The sequence below is a fragment of the Aedes aegypti genome, chromosome 2 (assembly GCF_002204515.2).
Source record: "Aedes aegypti strain LVP_AGWG chromosome 2, AaegL5.0 Primary Assembly, whole genome shotgun sequence".
Lineage (NCBI taxonomy): Eukaryota > Metazoa > Arthropoda > Insecta > Diptera > Culicidae > Aedes > Aedes aegypti.
Genome location: NC_035108.1, coordinates 206,407,527 through 206,428,053, shown reverse-complemented (window position 1 = coordinate 206,428,053; position 20,527 = coordinate 206,407,527). Strand labels below are relative to the sequence as shown.

The 20,527-nt window shown below is 39.3% G+C and overlaps 1 protein-coding gene across 3 annotated transcripts in view; it reads left to right on the top strand.

The window, feature by feature from the left end:
- LOC5570323 (radial spoke head protein 3 homolog B) overlaps positions 1-20,527 on the top strand; it is an 82,006-nt gene that overhangs the window by 47,021 nt on the left and 14,458 nt on the right. For 2 of the 3 annotated variants that reach the window (XM_021843824.1, XM_001653098.2), the window contains one exon: positions 4,677-5,029. The exons of the other annotated variant lie outside the window; for it this stretch is intronic. In XM_021843824.1, coding sequence (XP_021699516.1) covers positions 4,677-5,029 — 353 coding nt within the window. The remainder of the gene's footprint in view (positions 1-4,676; positions 5,030-20,527) is intronic. 3 annotated transcript variants of the gene reach the window in all.

Here is a 20,527-nt window from a genome sequence, read left to right as displayed (position 1 = left end):
ATGCCCTGATTTTGAACCCAAATTTCTTTGGTAAGTTCAACAAAAGTACGCTAGAAATGAAAAAAAAGTTAAAGGAAAACAATATTTTAGGGCATTGAAGTGACAAGTGAGAACTACTATTAAAAAAATCAAAAATATGAAAGCTCCTGGCGATGATGGAATTTTCTACATCCTCATCAAGAAACTTCCAGAAAGTAGCTTATGATTTTAAGTTCATATATTCAACAAATATTTTCAATAAGCATATTTTCCTGACATATGAAAAAATGCTAAGGTTGTTCCAATTTTAAAACCAGACAAAAATCCTGCAGAAGCTCCTAGCTATCGTCCAATCAGTTTGCTTTCCACCATCAGTAAACTTTTTAAAAAGGTTATTTTGAACAGAATGATGGCCCACATCAACGAAAATTCAATTGTTGCCAATGAAAAGTTCGGATTCCGCCATGGACATTCGACCACTCATCAACTTTTACGTGTAACAAATTTGATCCGTTCCAAAATCCAATTCCAAATCCGAAGGCTATTCTACTGGTCTTGCTCTTCTAGACATAGAAAAAGCATTCGACAGTGTTTGGAATGAGGGTTTGATTGTAAAATTAAAAAACTTCAATTTCCCAACATACATTGTTAGAATAATTCAAAGTTATCTGTCAAATCGTACACCTCAGGTTAATTGTCAGAACTCCAGATCTGAAAGACTTCCTGTAAGAGCTGGTGTTCCTCAAGGCAGCATTTTGGGATCAATATTATACAATATTTTCACATCTGACTTACCTGAGTTACCTCAGGGATGTCAAAAATCCTTGTTTGCGGATGACACAGGCCTCTCCACCAAAGGACGAAGTCTGCGTGTTATCTGTAGTCGATTGCAAAAAAGTTTGGATATTTTTTCTTCATACTTGCAAAAATGGAAGATTTCTCCTAATGCTTCCAAAACTCAACTAATAATATTCCCACATAAACCAAAACCTCTTTATTTGAAACCTTCAAGTAGACATGTTGTCACAATGAGAGGGGTTCCAATAAATTGGTCAGATGAAGTTAAGGTGATTATTGAACGAAGCCACATCTCAAATTATCAAGAGCACAAGACTGATTGGTCCAGCGCTCCACGTTGAAAATTTATCCCATTGGTCACCATCAGCAAGTAAGCAATTTGATTGATTTTCAACGCGAAATGTTATCAGATTCTCCAGTCTTGTGCACTTGAAAATTCAAAATTTGGCTTCGTTTTATAATCACCTTAAGTATCTTGGGCTCATGCTAGATAAGAATTTAACTTTCAAAAATCACATTGAGGGCATTCAAGCCAAATGTAACAAATATGTAAAATGTCTCTATCCCCTTATCAATAGAAAATCAAAACTTTGTCTTAAGAACAAGCTTTTGATATTCAAACAAATTTTTAGGCCAGCCATGTTGTATGCTGTACCAATATGGACTAGCTGTTGTAATACCAGGAAGAAAGCTCTGCAGAGAATTCTAAATAAAATTTTGAAAATTATTCTGAGGCTTCCTCCCTGGTATAGTACCAATGAATTACATAGAATATCCAATGTTGAAACATTGGAACAAATGTCAAATAAAATAATTAATAATTTCAGGCAAAAATCGTTGTAATCTTCTATTGCCACGATCAATGCGTTATATATTTAGGTTGAGTTAGGTTAAGTAAATTAAAAACTTTTTTTTTTCTTATAAGTAGGTGAAATCAAAGCACCTGTAAAAAAATCTGAACTGCTACGGCAAATGAAATGTAATATGTTGTTAACAAAATGTTAATAAAATCTTTGATTTGTTTTACCAAATTAGGATGATAGTGTTGTCTAATAACACAGAACACCTAGGTATAAGAAATAATGAATTAAATGTTTGGAATGACACTAATAAAGAGTTAAAAAAAATATTATAATTGAGAATTTTGAATTTATTTAAATCATAGGCAGTTCTTTATAGTTGTACTGATGTAGCAATTATTTGCGTTACACTAGCTTAATTTTTATAGGATATTTTCCCAACTCTTACGTGAATGGCCTGATTCGCTACTCACCACATAGTATCTCACATGCGCTAGTGTCTATGCACGAAAAATCGCAAAAAGGTGACGCGAAAAATATTTGTATGGCGAAATGCATCTAACGAACAATTTCTCAAAATTGGGAACCATTTTCGAAAAAAATATTTGGTACCGGTTTTAAGTAATGATGATGGCTATCACGCCTACCAAATATTTTTTCGATTAAATCTTCCATTAAGGTGAAACAGTTTGGAATCAACTTCTAAGATTGCTCTAAGACTTCAAAGGCACACATCTCGTAAAGAAAGCACCCAACAACAATGTACTTTTTATTTTGGCTTTGTGCACTAGCAGAAAGCTTAAAATGAGAAGCTAAGAAACATTTGCCAACTATTTCTCCAGTTTAGTGCCTTTGAAAACGTGAGTAGGAGCACAAGCCGGCCATTGTGGTGGCCATCTTTGGATTCTGAAATGTTTCACCTTAACAAGATATTTGAAATTAGATGCGTTTCCCATACAAAATAAAATGAGAAAACTCCTGCTGATCAACTGTGGGCAAGAGCAAAGCAGGTAATCCATTGATTAAGTACTATCAGACTGATTGAAGCAAATCGATGCTACATATATACGAATAAGTCGTAATCCGTTTTAGTAACTGTCAAATGCTGACTACAAACGCAATGCGAAAACCAGTGCTGGCAGCTATTACCGCTAGCAGAGAAGTGAATAATTGCTAACATTTAAAATGTTTTTCTTTCAGCATTGACTATTCCTTGAACTAACACTAAAGAGCTGTATATCAATGATGATTTATCCTTCATTAAGAAAAAAACTGTTCTTTAAAATTCAGCTTTGAAATTCATTACTAATGCTTGTTTACTGTAGTTCACTATTGATTTCAATGTGGTAAAGTAGGTAGTAAAAATTTTCGTAGGGATGATTCAAGAGTGATTTTCACTTTCATTTCAAAAATGGGGCACAAAAGATGTTAAAGCTTTAGGTTTTGGCTCATTTTTAACGAAGTAGATAGTACACGGGATCAATTTTGTTTTGTCATTAGATTGACGGAATGTATTTAATTGCCATTTGAAAAAAATCTTAAAATATTCAACAATTTTTTGGGCTGGTAACAGATCCTAGTAAAATATTTAACACCTTGTACTTTTGGCTTAACAATTATGAAGAGCTTTACATGTTTGCTACAGAATCGCGGAAATACCTCAATGAGTTTATTATAAATTCATTCGTAATAAATGTAGAAAATGTTGACATATGTTCTAAGATAAAATATACAATTAACAATTTAACTGCAAAATTTGAATACCCAGAATATAGTTAAAATTGAAATAAATACACATTCAACCTTTTGTTGAAATGTCAGATTTAAGATTTAAAAGTGTGCGTATACTGAATTGTAACATGCGTGCTATTTGAGAGTGTGGATAGTGTTCAACAATACCTATCTATATTCTAGTTCGAGAATTCATTAGTTAAAGGCATGTAAATATTTTGGGAATTCAATTACCTCACTTCATTCGCACTTAGTTTAAATTATTTAAGAACTCTCATAGGATAACTATTTAATTTAGCTTAAGGTAGCATTAAGTATGATAGCGTGGTACATAAGAACTTTTGTTTTGCCTTTTACTCACGGTTGTGACAGGCGGTTGCTCTGTCACTCCAACCAGTGTCGCCAGAGCAGCAGACGCAGAGCTGATACAGGGGCGCAAACACAATGGGCGCTCACAAATGCTCGAAGGGCACTTTGATGGAGGTGCTCGAGGCAAATGCCCCCTTGATATTAGAAAAGACCTTCCTCAGCCTAGTGATAACGTCGGCGGTTATAAAGCAAAGGTGTCTGGGTTTGATTTCCAAATCCTTTTGAAATGAAAATTTGCTTGGCTTTCCTGGGCATACATTATCATCTTACCATGCCTACCAAATGACATATTTGTCAAATGAAGCTCTCATTAAATTATGGTGTCCATAAGACAGATTTCTTCCAAGTCTTCAAATGATTTCAAATCATTGACAAAATTAGCCTTTAAGAAGTTTCAAAAAAGTTTATCAAGCCGCAACTTTTTATGAATGCCTAGAAAACAAAATGACAGTTGATAGAAATGTCAAGGAATTTCATCGTTTGTTTAGCTGTTGAGAAATTTACCGGGATCGGTAAAATGAGCTAAGTGTGCAAATAAATAGCTGAACCAGTTAGACGCGGCCGATTGATTTGACAATAAATTCAACATGCGAATAACTTGCTTTTGTTTCACCAAAAACATGTTTGCATAGGTATATGCCAATAATTTTGATGGAAAAAAATACTTTCTGTGGGTACCGAAAATCCTTCATGACCCTATTCAGTTTTATACCTTGTGATATAATTTACTTCACTTTGTAGCTGGGCGTAACACAGATACTTGAAGTATGCGTGTAGTTAATTGCACTTCTACTAATTGTTTGACTCCATACTTTTCGTTCTTTTGTATAACCTACTTTACTTTTGCAAGGCATTTGCAATACAAATGTATATCCACTCGCAAACAGGCAACCCAACACCGAAAACAGTTCAAAAGCTTTTGAAAAGTTTCATCTACTCTTCATGTACGATTGTTTTTTTTCGACTTGTCGTCTTCTGTTTCCGCCAATCACATCGCAGGGAAGTTCTCAGGATGTCAACAACAAGAAAAAACCGCTCTTCATTACGACCGTGCCCAAGGGCGTTTTCCTTAAACCGAGCAAAGAACTTCCTACAATCGTTCCATCGGCGACCACCCTGAGACGTCTGTATGCATACGAAAGCCGTCCAAGGATTCTGACCACTAATAGTTTCAACAATAACAATAACGATATCAAGCATCCAAACCACAACCATCAGCATTTATGCAAGCATGGCAGCCATCATCATAAAATTGCCATTACTCAGTCCGAGTCGGAACCTAATGTGGCGAAAGCAACTGCGTTCGCCTCGAATGCCGGCACGAAGCACAACTGCACCAATCGAAATGCAAGGTAAAGTTCAGCGAGACGAATACAATATTGTTTTAATACTTATTTAGCGTAGATCCCAGACCAAACTACGAGGTTTTCCATAACATTACAAACTACTTCTCATATGATATTCTATGATATTTTATTTTTATCAACGCACATCAACTAGGGTAATGCTAACATTTAATTTTTCAACCGCAAACTTTTTGTTTAGTTTAAAAGTTCAATAGCGTAAAACTAGGTCACTTTGATAGTTTTCCAGAAGTTTTTCTTCTATTTTATAGTTTAAAACAAGTACTAGTATCTCAATTATCATCTGCAATGGAATGATTAACTATCGATTATTTTGAAAATGACTACCGGCCTTATGAGCGTTTTGTACATGGTACATTTGATGCGAGGGTGAATCTTTTTTGAAGGCAGCTTCTTATGGTGGCCAAAGTAGGCCTAGGTGGGTGTAAAGGTCTGCCGTATTTTCAAATGTTCGACCAACAATGTCCATATCATCCACAGAGCAAACAAATTGACTGGATCTCGTAAAAATCGTATCCCAGCTGTTAAGCCCGGCTCTCCGCATAACACTTTCGAGGGCAATATTGAACAAAAGGCACGAAAGTCCATCACCTTGTCAAAGTCCCCGGCGTGATCCAAACGAACTGGAATGGTCGCCTGAAACCTTCATACAATTTTGCACACCTTCCATCGTCGCTCTTATCTGTCTTGTGAGCTTCCCGGGAAAACCGTTCCTGTCCATGATTTTCCATAGCTCTACGCGGTTGATACTACTGTATGCCGCCTTGAAATCGATGAAAAGGTGATGTGTTGGGACCTGGTATTCACGAAAGTTTTGGAGGATTTGGCGTACAGTAAAGATCTGGTTCGTTGTCGATCGGCCGTCAACGAAGCCGGCTTGATGACTTCCCACGGGATATTACTTTGTTGGCCGCATTTACAATGGTCATCGCTTGAAAGTTCTCACAATCTAAATTGTCGCCTTTCTTGTAGATGGGGCATATTACCCCTTCCTTCCACCCCTCCGGTAACTGCTCTGCTTCTCAGATTATACCATCAGCTGGCGCAGACAAATGGCCAGCCTCTCCGGGCCCACCTTTTTCAGTGCAGCTCCAATACCATCCTTACCAGCAGCTTTATTGTTCTTGAGCTGGTGAATGGCATCCTTAACCTCCCTCAAAGTGTGGGCTGGTTGGTGTCCACCGCCCGAAGTACTGAAGAAGACATTTGCTCCGTTGTCCCGTCCTTCATTGCTTGTGCTTTCAGCCCCATTCAGGTGTTGGTCGAAGTGCTGCTTCCACCTTTTGATCACATAACGCTCGTCCGTCAAAATGCTCCCATCCTCATCCCTGTACATCTCGGCTCGCGGCACGAAGCTGTTGCGGGATGCGTTGAGCTTCTGATAGACCTTACGTGTTTCTTGAGACCAGCACAGCTGTTCCATCTCCTCGCACTCCATCTCCTCCAGGCGGCCCGAAGAAAGCGAGTCGGCTGTTTCCGTTTTCGCCTATAACGTTCCACGTTCTATCAGGTCCCTTGAAGAAGCGCTGCATTCTTCTCCTCCAGAATCTGCCTACATTCCTCGTCGAACCAATCGTTCCGTCGACTCCGTTCCACGTACCCGACGTTGCTCTCTGCTGCATTGTTGATGGCTGCTTTCAATGTTCTCCAGCAGTCATCAAGAAATGATTTATCCAGCTCATCCCCTTCCGGTAATGCAGCCTCGAGGTGCTGCGCGTATACAGCTGCAACATCCGGTTGCTTGAGCCGCTCTAGATCATATCGGGTGGCCGTCGGTACCGTACGTTGTTAAGGGGGGGGTTCAACCATCACCAGATGATGGATCACACACACACACACATTTCAACCATCACCAGAGAGTGATCAGAGTCGATGTTAGCGCCACGATAGATCCTGACGTCGATAAAATGTAGGAGAAGTGCCGTTCATCAACCAGAACGTGTTCGATTTGTGATTCTGTCTGCTGTGGTGATCTCCAGGCGTATCGGTATGGAAGGCTGTGCTGAAAGTAGGTGCTATCAATGGCCATATTCTTTGAGGTGGCGAAATCAATTAGTCGTAAGCCGTTTTCGTTAGTCAGTCGATGGGCGCAGAACTTTCCAAAAGTCGGTTTGAACTCCTCCTCCTGGCCAACCCGAGCGATTAGACCTCCTAAGATGATTTTGATGTCGTGGCTTTGGCAGCTGTCGTACTTTAGTTTGAACTGCGCGTAAAAAGCGTCTTTATCATCATCAGTGCTTCCGGAGTCAGGGCTATGCACGTTTTTTATGCTGAAGTTGAAGAACCGGCCTTTGAGCCTCAACTTGCACATTCTCTCATTGATCGGCCACTACTCGATCACGCGCTTCTGCATATCACCAATCACTATAAAAGCTGTTCCCAGCTTGTGTGTGTTGCCGCAGCTGTGGTAGATGGTATGATTACTTCTAAACGTTCGCACCATTGATTCCTTCCAACACACTTCCTGCAACGCTACGATGCCGAATTCGCGGTACTGTACTGCGAGTATGCGTGTACTCCCGAAGAAGTTGAGATTTACAGTTCCACGTACCGAGCTTTCAATCGCTTGTCTCTTTACGTCGCTGTGGTCTTCACCGATTGTCTCGGTTCGTATTCTCTCGTTAATTATTTGTTTTATTATTTTTACGGCTGGCTTGCAGGGTTTGGCGTCAACCCTCTAGATTTCCAGAGGACCATTCCTCCTAAATGTTTGGAGGGCCTTAGAGTCCGTCTCTGGCACTCGGCGATGATCAGCCGCCCCTGACATGGGGAACAGACGCTGTTGTGAGCCGCTCCTAACATCCGTTTAAGCTGAAAACTTGCTCACTCTCTGGTGGTGACCAATCGATCAATTTTCTATCTTAAACAAATATTCTGCTCACCAGAATTGTGCTCTTGAAAATTTGAGTTTTGGCTTTAATTTATGTTCACCTTAAGATAAGCATATTTAGCGACATAAAAACAATGGTGGAGATATGATGTTCGCTGTTGCTTGGCTTCTTTTGAACTGACTCAGTAGTTAAATACGTATTGTCACGGCGTCGATGAGATGACAGCTTCACTGCCATCCTTGTCCAATATCCCAACACAAGGTAATGGCATCGACTTATATCTCTAGGTTAGTTCGTTTTTTAACTCATAGGACAGCAATTACTGCAGCTATGATAGGTTATCAAAATATCAAGAAGAAACTTGGCTGTATGATAAGACCTTCGAATTTTTCGAAGAAATCTGAAACATCAAACTGATATCATGGTATTATAGATCTGGAGCTGCATGGCTGATACTAGCGCACACTATGCACAACCATGAGCAAAACAAAAGTAGTTGTCTTCAGTAAATCGCAAAAGTGCAGCCCTTGTAATTTAGCAGTTTCAATTTATTAAACAAAATGTAGATTAATGGCTAAATTCCAAAGAAAAGGCTCAATAACTGTTATTTAGTCAAGTTTCCATTGACTTATTTGTCTAGACGGAGAATATTGATTTCCAAAATCTTCACAGATAGCTGAGTTACAATGTTGACATATAAGAATAATTTCGAAATTTATTCGGCTCCGTAATGCCATATGCAACATGATCCCTCAATTAAATGTATTAAAATGTCCTATTTTAGATTTCTTCAAATCCTGTATGCATTGTTTTAGATTTTCAAAGACATTTTGGAGCTAAAGGTCATGAAAAGTATTGTTATACTATATCTGATGAATTGTCCACCTAGGACTTATTCATATAAAATATTAAAACTTGATTATAATAAATATTCACTGATTGTTTATTGTATAATCATCTTCGATAATAATATCGTACAGTCTAAATGACTAACCTATATTCTTAATCATAGTTTTAAAGCAGTTCTTCGACAAATTAAAATCAAACATTTCACAAACAGAGTTAAAATTCCTTAAACAAGAGGTGAGAAGGTTTTTGTATCCGTGGTGCATAACGCAGTCTACGACAAGGTACATTGAGCTGGACTTCTGCAAGAAGATCAGTACAGTCGATTTTACCCGTCAGAATATCGTGTATAAGGAGTCTTTGAAGTTTTAGCCTTCTAGCTGAGAGCAGCTCAAGGTCCTCAAGCTCACAGCGGGAAGAATAATCCGGTAAGTTAACCGGGTCGTTCCAAGGGAGGCGCCGAAGAGCGTAGCGGATGAATGATTTTTGCACTCTTTCTATCCGAATCACTTGAGACGTGTGATATGGTGCCCACACAGGCACTGCGTACTCTAAAATACTGCGCACTAGGGCGCTGAACAAGGCTTTCAGTACATAGGTATACGTTAGTGAACTGCGATGCATTTCTACGGATGAATCCAATCCCGAATAGATTCAACCCGCTCGAGAGTAGTTCCGGTTATATCGTAAGCATAGTCAATTGAGGTAAGGCTGCGGCAAAACGATATAACTTTACACTTGTTGATGTTGAGTGTCATACCATTTTTATTACACCATTGTAGAAGCGAATAAATGTCGTCTTGTAGAGCGACAAAGTCGAGTATGAAGTTAATCACTCGAAAAATGTTAAGATCATCAGCAAACAATATTTTTTCAGACGAAAATCGTCGGCACAAGTCATTGATGAATAGCACAAAAATTAGTGATCCCAGCACACTGCCTTGTGGTACCCCTGAAGGAATGCTAAAGGCAGTGGATCGCGAAGTGTTGATTCTGATGTAAGCTTTTCTGTCAGTGAGGTAGAACAGAATCCAGTCTGTTAACCATGTGACGCACTTTTCAACGGCATAACGATGGTGTACAGTGTCGAATGCTTTTGAGAAATCAACGTAGATTGAGTCAATTTGTTTTCGCTGCTCAACCTCACGAAACCGCATGTTTGTGTAGCATAGCAGGTTGGAAGTTGTTTGCTGCTTGGGCACGTCAGGAGTTAATCATCAATATTAACCTCCTTTTCCCGAGCAGCCTAGATAGCCGCGTAGTGTCAGTAGCGGTTGTTTCAACTGGCTAAGAATTAACACTACGGACTGCCTGTTCCGGTGGTAAAAGTCCACCTCACAGGTGACCCCTAATTTATGATGTGATGCGTACCGTGCCTAGGAATGAATGGTTAGGGGGGTCTAAATAAAACCTAACCGCATACGGAGCCTGTGGGGTACCAGGGCGCCCTCCACAGTATTGAGTCCTTCCTGTGCTACCCGGAGCAGGTGACCTTGTGTTTCTCCGAGATAATCGGCTGCCCTTCTTCAGTCTCTTTCCTGAGGCTTAATAAGGGTGGGATTAGGAATATGTTGACATTTAATTTAAATTATCACCTATATGGATTCGCATTATGCGTTTTACACAGTGTATTCTGTGCTCTTTCGCCTTTGGCGACTTTAAATAGATACCGATCTGGTTTTTTCGTTGCTGGTCTTTTTCGTGCTGAGATTGCAAAAAGCTTAATCCTGCCTAGTTTGGGTAGTGGCTACGGTTAGGTTAGCTCAGATCAATCTTCAGCATAAAAGAACAGCAACGATCAATCTTTGCAGACTCATGCAAAATGGTGCAGCCCAAGTGGCGCTAGTTCAAGAACCCTACTTTCGTAGAGGAAACTTCTATCTAGGTAACCTTGTGGACCCAGTTTTTGCTACTTTCAGTAAACTTGAAATGGCAAACTCGCGCTCCATGCCCCGCGCATGCGTGCTCGTAAATAAAGCAATCGTTGCTACACTCATTTCTGAGTTGACGACCAGAGATGTATGTGCTGTCAAAATTGATGTTTCTGTTGGTGACCTCAACAGAAAATACGTCTATTGTTCGGTATATTTACCACATGATGAACTATCCCCAACGGATGACTTCAAACGAGTAGTCGTACACTGCGTAACAAAAGGCCTTCCGCTGATTGTGGGCAGTGATGCCAATGCTCATCACATCATCTGGGGCAGCTCAGATATCAATTTGAGAGGCTCCAGTCTGATGGAATACTTAAGTAGTACAGACCTTGGATTACTTAACATAGGCAATCGCCCAACCTTTATGGTTTCTAATAGAGAAGAAGTGTTAGACATAACGCTCTGCTCGAATAGAATCAGTCACGAGTTGACGAATTGGCATGTATCAGATGAGGAATCATTATCTGATCATCGCTACATCTTCTTTGAACATTCAAATGTAACTGCGCAGACTTTGCGTTTTAGGAATCCCCGGTCAACAAACTGGGAACTCTATATTGAATTGGTTGCGACCAAATTTCATGGATATTCTCCGTCCATTGAAAATCCAAGTGATCTGGATGATGCCGTTGATACTACAACATCCTACATTATGGAAGCTTTTGAAGAAGCATGTCCTCTGCGGTCTGTAAAGACTACAAGAGGGACCCCATGGTGGAATTCCGATCTGACTAGACTCAGGAAACAATGTAGAAGGAGTTGGAACAGACGCCGTTCAGCTGGATCAGAGTCGTTCAAGTCGGCTCGCAAGGCTTACAAGAAGGTTCTTCGTTCTGCTGAACGATCCGGCTGGAAAAACCTTTGTACAAATGTTTTCAGTTTGAGTGAAGTCAGTCGGCTGAACAAAATCCTTGCAAAATCTAAGGATTTCCAAGTGAACGAAATTCGCTTACCTAATGGTGACTTTACTTCTTCCGATGAAGAAGTTTTAGAATGTTTATTCAATACACACTTCCCCGGATGTGTGGACATAGCATCTACGGATGAACCAAATGTCTTTTCATGTAGTTACGAGTCTCTGGCCTCGGCTCGCAGTATCGTAACTACTGAATCGATTCAATGGGCACTTAATAGTTTTGCTCCTTTCAAATCTCCAGGAGCGGATGGGATTTATCCTGTTCTGCTCCAAAAGGGGTTTGAGTTTATCAAACATGTTTTGAAAAAGCTACTTGTAAGCAGTTTTGCTACCGGGTACATTCCCAGATCCTGGCGTGATATTACTGTAAAGTTTATCCCGAAAGGAGGACGTGCGTCTTATGAAGAAGCGAAGAGTTTTAGACCAATCAGTCTGACCTCTTTTCTTCTGAAATGTCTGGAACGCATAATCGATCATCACATCCGTGATGTTTATTTGGCAAACATGCCTCTTCATGTGAATCAACATGCTTACCAATCTGGAAAGTCCACTGTGACTCTTTTACACAAAGTTGTATACGATATCGAGAAAGCATTCGCTCAGAAGCAATCCTGCTTGGGTGTTTTCTTGGATATTGAGGGTGCCTTTGATAACGTGTCTTTCGATGCCATATTGGAAGCAGCACGAAACCATGGGCTACCTACAATGATCACCAATTGGATTCATCAAATGCTCAAAAACCGACATCTCTTCTCGACATTGCGTCAAGCAGCGATTCGAAAATTGAGTGTTTGCGGATGCCCCCAAGGGGGAGTCTTATCACCACTTTTGTGGAATCTCGTAGCAGATACGCTATTGAAGCAACTCAATAATAGCGGTTTTCCAACATATGGATTTGCCGACGACTATCTAGCTCTGATAATTAAGCACCCTATTCGACCTGATGCAAAGTGCACTTCAGGTAGTCGAGAGTTGGTGTCGCCAATATGGCCTTTCGGTTAACCCGAATAAAACATCTATTGTTCTGTTTACAGAATGACGAAATCGCGATGGAATTCGACCTTTACGTCTTTTTGGCACTGAGATTAATGTGACTGATCAAGTAAAGTATGTCGGAGTCATTCTAGATTCCAAACTTTCATGGACACCTCACATTGATTTCAGAGTCAAAAAAGCTTGCATGGCCTTCGGTCAATGCCGGCGAACCTTTGGTAAAACTTGGGGCCTCAAACCCAAATATATCAAATGGATTTACACAACAGTTGTTCGACCAATATTGGCATATGGATGTCTTGTGTGGTGGCAAAAGGGCGAAGTGAGAACAATTCAATCAAAATTGGGCCATCTCCAAAGGATATGCTTGATGGCGATGTCTGGTGCGTTCTCTACAACTCCCACAGCAGCGCTCGAGGCCCTTTTCGACGTTGCGCCACTACACATATATCTTAAACAAGAAGCACTTTCTTGCTCTTACCGTTTATGGGTACTGGATCTACTGGAGAAAAATCCATTGAATCGTAGATCTACACACACTTCGTTGTTTCCACTTTTAGTGAATTAGGACAAAATTGTCCTTGCTCCAAGTGATCTCACAATTGCTTGTCACTTTCCTTACAGGACATTTATCACACAATTCCCTTCACGGGAAGAGCGGACGTCTGGCTATTTGGAAAGAAGTATATCAAACAATATAGTATGTTACACTGATGGCTCCCTTCTTGAAGGTAGAGCTGGTGCAGGAGTATATTCTCGTGAGCTAAGGCTGAATCAGTTTTACTCACTTGGTAGAAACTGCACCGTTTTTCAGGCGGAAATATTTGCCCTTATGTGTGGAGTGCAATCAGCACTTCAACAGCGCGTAATGGGTAAAGTCATATACTTCTGTTCAGATAGTCAAGCTGCTATAAAAGCTCTCGCTTCGGCCAACTCAAGGTCGAAGCTTGTTATCGCATGTCGAACTCAAATTGAGGAACTGAATTCAGTCAACTCTGTAAACCTTGTATGGGTACCTGGCCATTCTTCCATCGTTGGAAATGAATTGGCTGATGAGCTAGCTCGCGATGGAGCATCGCATGACTTCATTGGCCCTGAGCCGGCTATTCCAATTTCGAAGTGCTGGGTGAAGCTTCAGATAAATTCTTGGGCGGCAACTCAGCACAAGCAATATTGGAATAGTTTGGAGTCATGTCGTCAAACAAAATTGTACATTACTGAGCCATCTCCAAGGGTGGCGAAGTATTTAACAAATCTGTCAAAGCAGAATTGCAGTCTCTTGGTCAGAGCGTTGACAGGACACTGCCGACTCAACTATCACATGGCAAATATTCAGCGTGCTGACTCATTTGTGTGTGATAGTTGTGACTCCGATTATGGAACTTCGTATCACCTGATATGTAACTGTCCAGTTTTTGCGCAAATGCGATTCCAATTACTTGGCAAACACTTATTAAGTGAAACTGAATTCAGAAGCCTGAATCTTCAGGACATTCTGTTATTCTTAACCCGCTGTGGTAATGAGCTTTAGGCTCTCTACGCTCATGCATTTTGCAGTGCCCTTTTTAGGGCGCTGTTCGAACCCATTGTGGTATGGAGCTACATGCTCTCATTTCGCTTATGCGATCTTCCCTCTTCAAGGGACCCCACTCCTATTTCCTCCCATCTTTCCCTTTTCTTTCCTCTCCCATCGGGTAGATGATGAAATAGGCTCAAATATGGCGATGGCACAAATCTCCCAACTGGTGGGGAACGTGCCTTTGGAGCCGGCCTTCTGATACCTGATACCTGATAGCAGGTTGGAAGTTGTTGAACGATGAGGTAGAAATCCATGTTGGTACTCAGAAATGACCGAGTTAGCAGCAGACAGACTTTTTGTACCATGGACTCCAAGAGTTTTCCGAGGCAACCGAGAATTGAGATTCCTCGATAATTATCCACAAGACGAATGCTGCCTGATTTGTGAATGGGAATCATTGTAGCAGTTTTCCATAATTCCGGAAACGTTTTCTCGCTAAGAGACCGATTGTAAAGTATGGTCAACGGTGATACTAAAGAAGTAGCACAGCTTTTCAACCGATGAGGAGGCAACTCATCCACTCCAGCACCTTTCGTGGCGTCCAAATTCAGCAAAGCATTCAACACTTCTCAATTGGAAAACTGGAAAGGTGGGATATGTATGTTGTACGTTTGAACGTTGTGGAAACAACCAGGGTAAACTTGAGGAGATGCTGTACTGTACACACTTTGGAAGTAGCTCGCAAAGAGGTTCGCTGCTTCTACGGATGTGGCGGCCTTAGTGTCTCCGTAGATTATGGTGTTCGGGATTCCATTGCTCATCTTTTGCGCCTTCATATGCTTCCAGAACTTCGAAGGGTTTGTTTTGGCGAATAGCAGCAGATTTTCAAGGTATAATCGATAGCTCGTATCAAGAAGATCATTATAGGAGGATTCCACTTGACAAAGTGCATTCCTATTTTCCACGGTTTTATTAGCGAAACACCGCTTTCGTATCTTTCTCAGCCTGTTACGCAAGTTTCGTAGCTGGGGACTCCACTAAGGTTTTCTATCTACACCATGATTAATGCGCCGGTGACGTGGAATGGTTGATCAAAGTATTTCGTAGATTTTGTCGTAAAACAAGCCGACACTTTCGTCGACGGTTAGCCCTACTAGCTGGTGATTCCAATCAACCGAGGACAGTATGGAATTGAGCAAGGAGAGATCGCAACGTCGGAAGTCGAGATCGAAAATATACGGTTCTGGTTTATCATGGCAGGTGATACAAGGTGTTGAGACAAAGATTATCTGAAAGGTTACACCATAAACTAAAACCCTGTGAAGGAAAATTCATGTTTGATAATGCTAGAATACTTCATTTGCACGTAGGTTCAATTTTGATAAATTAGCAATTTTGAGCTTCTCCATCATTTTCAATGTCAAACCATTCATCGACTATGACTAGGTCCACCGAAGCATGGTGCTGATATTGTAACCTGTTGAAGTAATAATCGTTTGTTTTAAAACCTACTTTATATATGATTTTCTGGCATTCACAATCTAGGAAACTATAACGATGTTTCGTTTTTCCCAACGTTTCGCCACTTTCTATTTTTTTTTCGAGGCCTTTCGTTTCGAAAAACAGTAGACAATTTTACCCCTGATAAAGGCCTAATAAGACTGCCGATGTTAGGGTAAATCAAATGCTTCCGTTTTGATTTCCGTAGACTGTGGAAGCTACAAAATCGTAGTTAGAATCCTTCCAGTCGAGTATCCCAGACCTATATGTTATTTGTTTAATGTTTTGTTCGAATATGCTTGCTAAATTCTTATCATTCCCAAATTCATGGAAATTTTAAATAAATAAGTTTCAAGAATGTCTCGATAAACGGCAAAATCTATAATTTCTTATGGACTTATTATATATATCATAGACAATTGCGTATTTCAACAAAATGAACAAACTCATAAAACTTTCGGTGACGAATACTCCCTTTTTGGCATATGTTCAAACTTTCAGACTATCAACATATATGTGTCCACCTTTGGAACTAGACTGACAGTTTAAGACTGTCCTCCACTGCCATATTAACCCCTCTATCGGCAGCTTCATTTTTTACCGCAAAATTCAAATTCAAATCGTTATAACTTTTTTGTTTTTCAATATTTTTGCACCATTTTTTCACAAGCTCTCAAAAAACTCTTCTAGTTTAAGGATCTGTGTCGATATTGATCATTGGTCATCTGGTTTTGAAGATATTCAGAAATTCCTTGGGGGACCGACCCGTAACTAGAACTCCTAGTTAATTTCTCAGTCTACAGAATTTTAATCGTATTCGGATATTCACTCTTCGAAACAATACATTAATGAGAGTATGTTGTGAAAAAATGAAGCAATTTGGAGCAGCCGTCTTTAAGTAATGACCATTTAGGTTTCTGTAACCACGCTGGCCAAATAAAGATCTTAAAAACTTCAAAAAACATCATATCGTAATTTTTAGATATCTCCAAGAATACTGAGCCGATTTGTATGATTTTTTCAGAGAAGCTCCTTATTATCTGGCATTATATAGCCCACATTTTATTTTTTTGATAAATTGATCAAAAACAAAATGGCTGCCAAAGACATTTTATATGGAAAATGTTGGTCCCCCAAGGAACATCGGAATATTTTTAAAACCAGATCACCAATAATTAATATCGACACGGATTTCTAAACTTAAAGAGTTTTTTGAGGACTTGAGAAAACATGGTGCAAAAATATTGGAAAACAAAAAAGTTATAACGATTTGAATATTTATTTTGCAGTAAAAAATGAAGCTGCCGGTAGAGGGGTTAAACATCGCTTAGGAAAATAAACAATCTAACACGGATGTAAACATTTTAACGCATAGACCTCACAATCTATAAGTCGATAATGATTAAGACAAACTACGTCCATATAAGTTGCATAAATAGATTTTCACCCGCTCTTACGGTGCCTACATCGTTTTACTGTTCTAAATTCAAGTTCTTTATAATATGACTTGGCTATATGGTCCCTGCATTAATTGGGTGTGGTCCTTATTACATAGCCATTGGCTAGTTAAATAACACCTTCCGAATAGTGACGCCTATGAAAATGCTCAAAACAATAAACTTTCAAGTGTATGCTTCCATACTGTCGATTCGACCTAGAGGTGCAAGGTTGTATGAAATGAAGTTTGCGTTAAAAAATATGCAAATTGATATTTCTCTGCATGTATTTTTTCTAGCGTTCAAGTATGGAAACCGACACGAAAGGAATGATCCCTTCATAACCACACTTTTATGCAAAACTAATGTTGAGAATAATTCCACCTGAAAATCGATTTATTTTTATGAGCAATGAACAGGAGTTCCTTATCTTTTATCAAAAATCGTGCCAATCTATTCCAATTACAGTAAGGACCCGATTTTGTCAGCCCCTCGATGAATTTTAGGCTGACAAAATGGGGAACCTGACAAAACCGGGTCATTTTATTTAGTTCCTGTTTTTCAAACTTGGCGTGTTACATGGTTACATGGACTTTCAAGAGGGCGATGAACATGGGAGTAGCCAGATTTTTTTAATCAAGGGGGCTCCCGCCTCTCTTATATTGGTAATATCGATTTTCAACATTTAATAAAAGGCATTGCCATTGCCCCCTCTGGCTACGCCCATGCGTACATGACATCAATCATCATCATCAATTTTAATGTAAACGTGGTAAAACATTACGATAACAATTTTTTGACAAATTTAAAATAGGCTGACAAAATCGGGGGTAGACAAAATCGGGGGCAGACAAAATCGGGGGCTGACAAAATCGGGTCAGTACTGTAATTTATCCTAACTTATAAGATTGTTCACTTAAGTTATTTCATATTCAATCAACCCTACTGATGTGACGGAATTCAGATTCCATTGCCGGTAGATATCAAAAGGTTAAACGATGGAAATTCTCCAAAGGACGATTTGGCGTCGCATCCTATGTATAGAAATAATTGCATACCTACTTCATTCTGTCTAGATCACACTACATATCAATCATGTTAAAATCAATATTAAATTGTAGCTTTATTATTATTGTGTTGCTCCTGGGTACGATTCAATAATTCAAGCTCAATTTAGTACGCGGACACAGATGCCATCGATATCAATCAGGTTGCAATAGTAGGTGACCTGATTTTTTCACCTATTTTCATTATTCCACTCCAGGCGCCTATACATTGCCTTCACGTGTTGGAAGCTACGATATGTCGGTACGTGGAGAAAACAAAACATTAACCGACAGGCGTTTGAGTTGGCCTACAGCGTGGTCATTTTTTATGAATATGCTGACCTTCAAAGTTGGAAGCAGAATTTACAATTCAAACATGATAAAGTACAATAGATACAAAATCTCGAAACAATTAAATAATTCATTGAGCTCACCTCCAGTTGTACCTAGTTCAAAGTAGTATAGTCGCCCTACAGTTATAGATTTGGATTGAACGGAGAATATCTAATCAGATAGAGTTTTAAATGCGCAGAACACATTTTACCTACGTTAACCATAAATCTATACAACATTCCATTCAATTACAATATGCTTAGGCATATGTTTTCCGTCCGTAGTTAATAAAATATCAACCATATTCCAAGATGCGTTGATTCATAACTGTGGGGCATTGAAAACTATACCACAGTTATAAATCAAATATAAGACAAATCCTAAAGAAACGTTAAAACGTATGCTTTTACTAACATACCATTCGTTTTCCTAAAAATTACAGTAAAACATAATGAAACATTGTTTGCATCAGTACATTCAATAGCTTACAGTTCAATTTTGCAAAGAGATAAAAAAAAACAAAAAATTCGGCTTGTTCATGCCCACTATATGCATTCAAAGTCACTGTAAGCCTTAATAGAAATATGACTCAAAAAGGTACTACTACTGCAGCGCGCTGTTGTCAATTTAACCTGTAAATTATGCTGAATTAAAAAAATAGATGTTTTCAAGAAAATAAATTACGCCTTTACTATTGTTTGGTCCCTACTTTGTATGGTTGTTTACATTTTAGAACCAGCAACATGTTGACTAGCAAAATTAAGCCGCGAGTACCTCTCTTGGATGAACCACTCGTAAAAGGTGCAAATGAACGTCTAACGTTGAAAGATTTACAACTCATAACAGGTTTATCTCTATATTATAGGAAAACACAAATTTTCGACCCAGCACTAATTTTCGACCCATCCATACGATTTCGGCCTACTTTGTACCGTTTTGATTCATATTACGGACACTTAAGCCCTCAGTGAAGTATAACCCAGCATAGAGCATACAAAATCAATCATTCAGTATTATTCCTTAGCTTTATCGAGCGTCGGAAACCCTTAACTTTCGAATGGTGGGAAAAGAATACGCTTCCGCAACTTGAACAATTTTAAATAAATCAAAATGTGTGGCCTTTTCATGATTCTTATTCCGGACGTTTTCTCTTTTTTGCCTCATATTCCGGACACTTTGATTCAAATTCCGGACAGCTCATTATAATCATTAATAGAACAGTCGAATCATAAATTGAAATCGTCGATCGACTTAAGAGACGTCTAAGCACAGAGAACAGACGTTCATCTTTTCTCGTCAGTGTGTGTAAAGCTTGTACTGGTCATTTCAAAGTATGTCGTTATGCTCCTGTTACGTGGCGCTGTCGTCAGATTGAGAACGCTACAAATTTGCCGCTTTTTACATTTTGGCGCTAGTGTCGATATCAAAAATTGCCGCTTGTCGCTAGCGTTGCTTTGTGTGCTAATGCATTTTGACGTTCACTAGTGACATCGTGTTGTCGAAACGAGTTTGTATGTCGGGCTGTCTGCGTTGGCGGCGCTGATGTTTGATTCGAACCTTTACACATGGTTCAGATGAAATTTTGTTCGAGCCTCCATGTCTGTTCTCTGTGGTCTAAGGTAGATGGACATTATAAATTTGCATAGATATTAATGGAAAAAGCTTATTAAATCGAGCCTCGAAAGTGAGAACTTTTGAATGGCAAAAATTGAAACATTTCGTGTGAAATGTTTCCCATACAAAGTAGAGTGTCCGTAATTTGAAGCTGTCCGTCATATGAATCAAAACGGTATAGAAATCTGAAAATTGGCACAGAATTCTTGTAGGTCGGAAAATAGTGCTTTTCCCCTTAGGTTTTTGTATAAATTGAGTTTACTTTATTCGTAAGTTTTTCAACTTTTCAACATGATTGCATGATTTTGATTGACCTCAAATGAAATCAACGGACATTAACGGAAAACATTATTATCAGTAAAAACAAAATATCTGAAAAAGATTTTTTTTTGTAAAATTTTCTTTTTGCAATTCCGTTTTATATGAGCCTACTTTTCATCTAAAAGATATAATAGACTACTTTTCCTACCAGACGGGACAATGCTGAAAAATTTTACTTTTCATTACTGGTAACG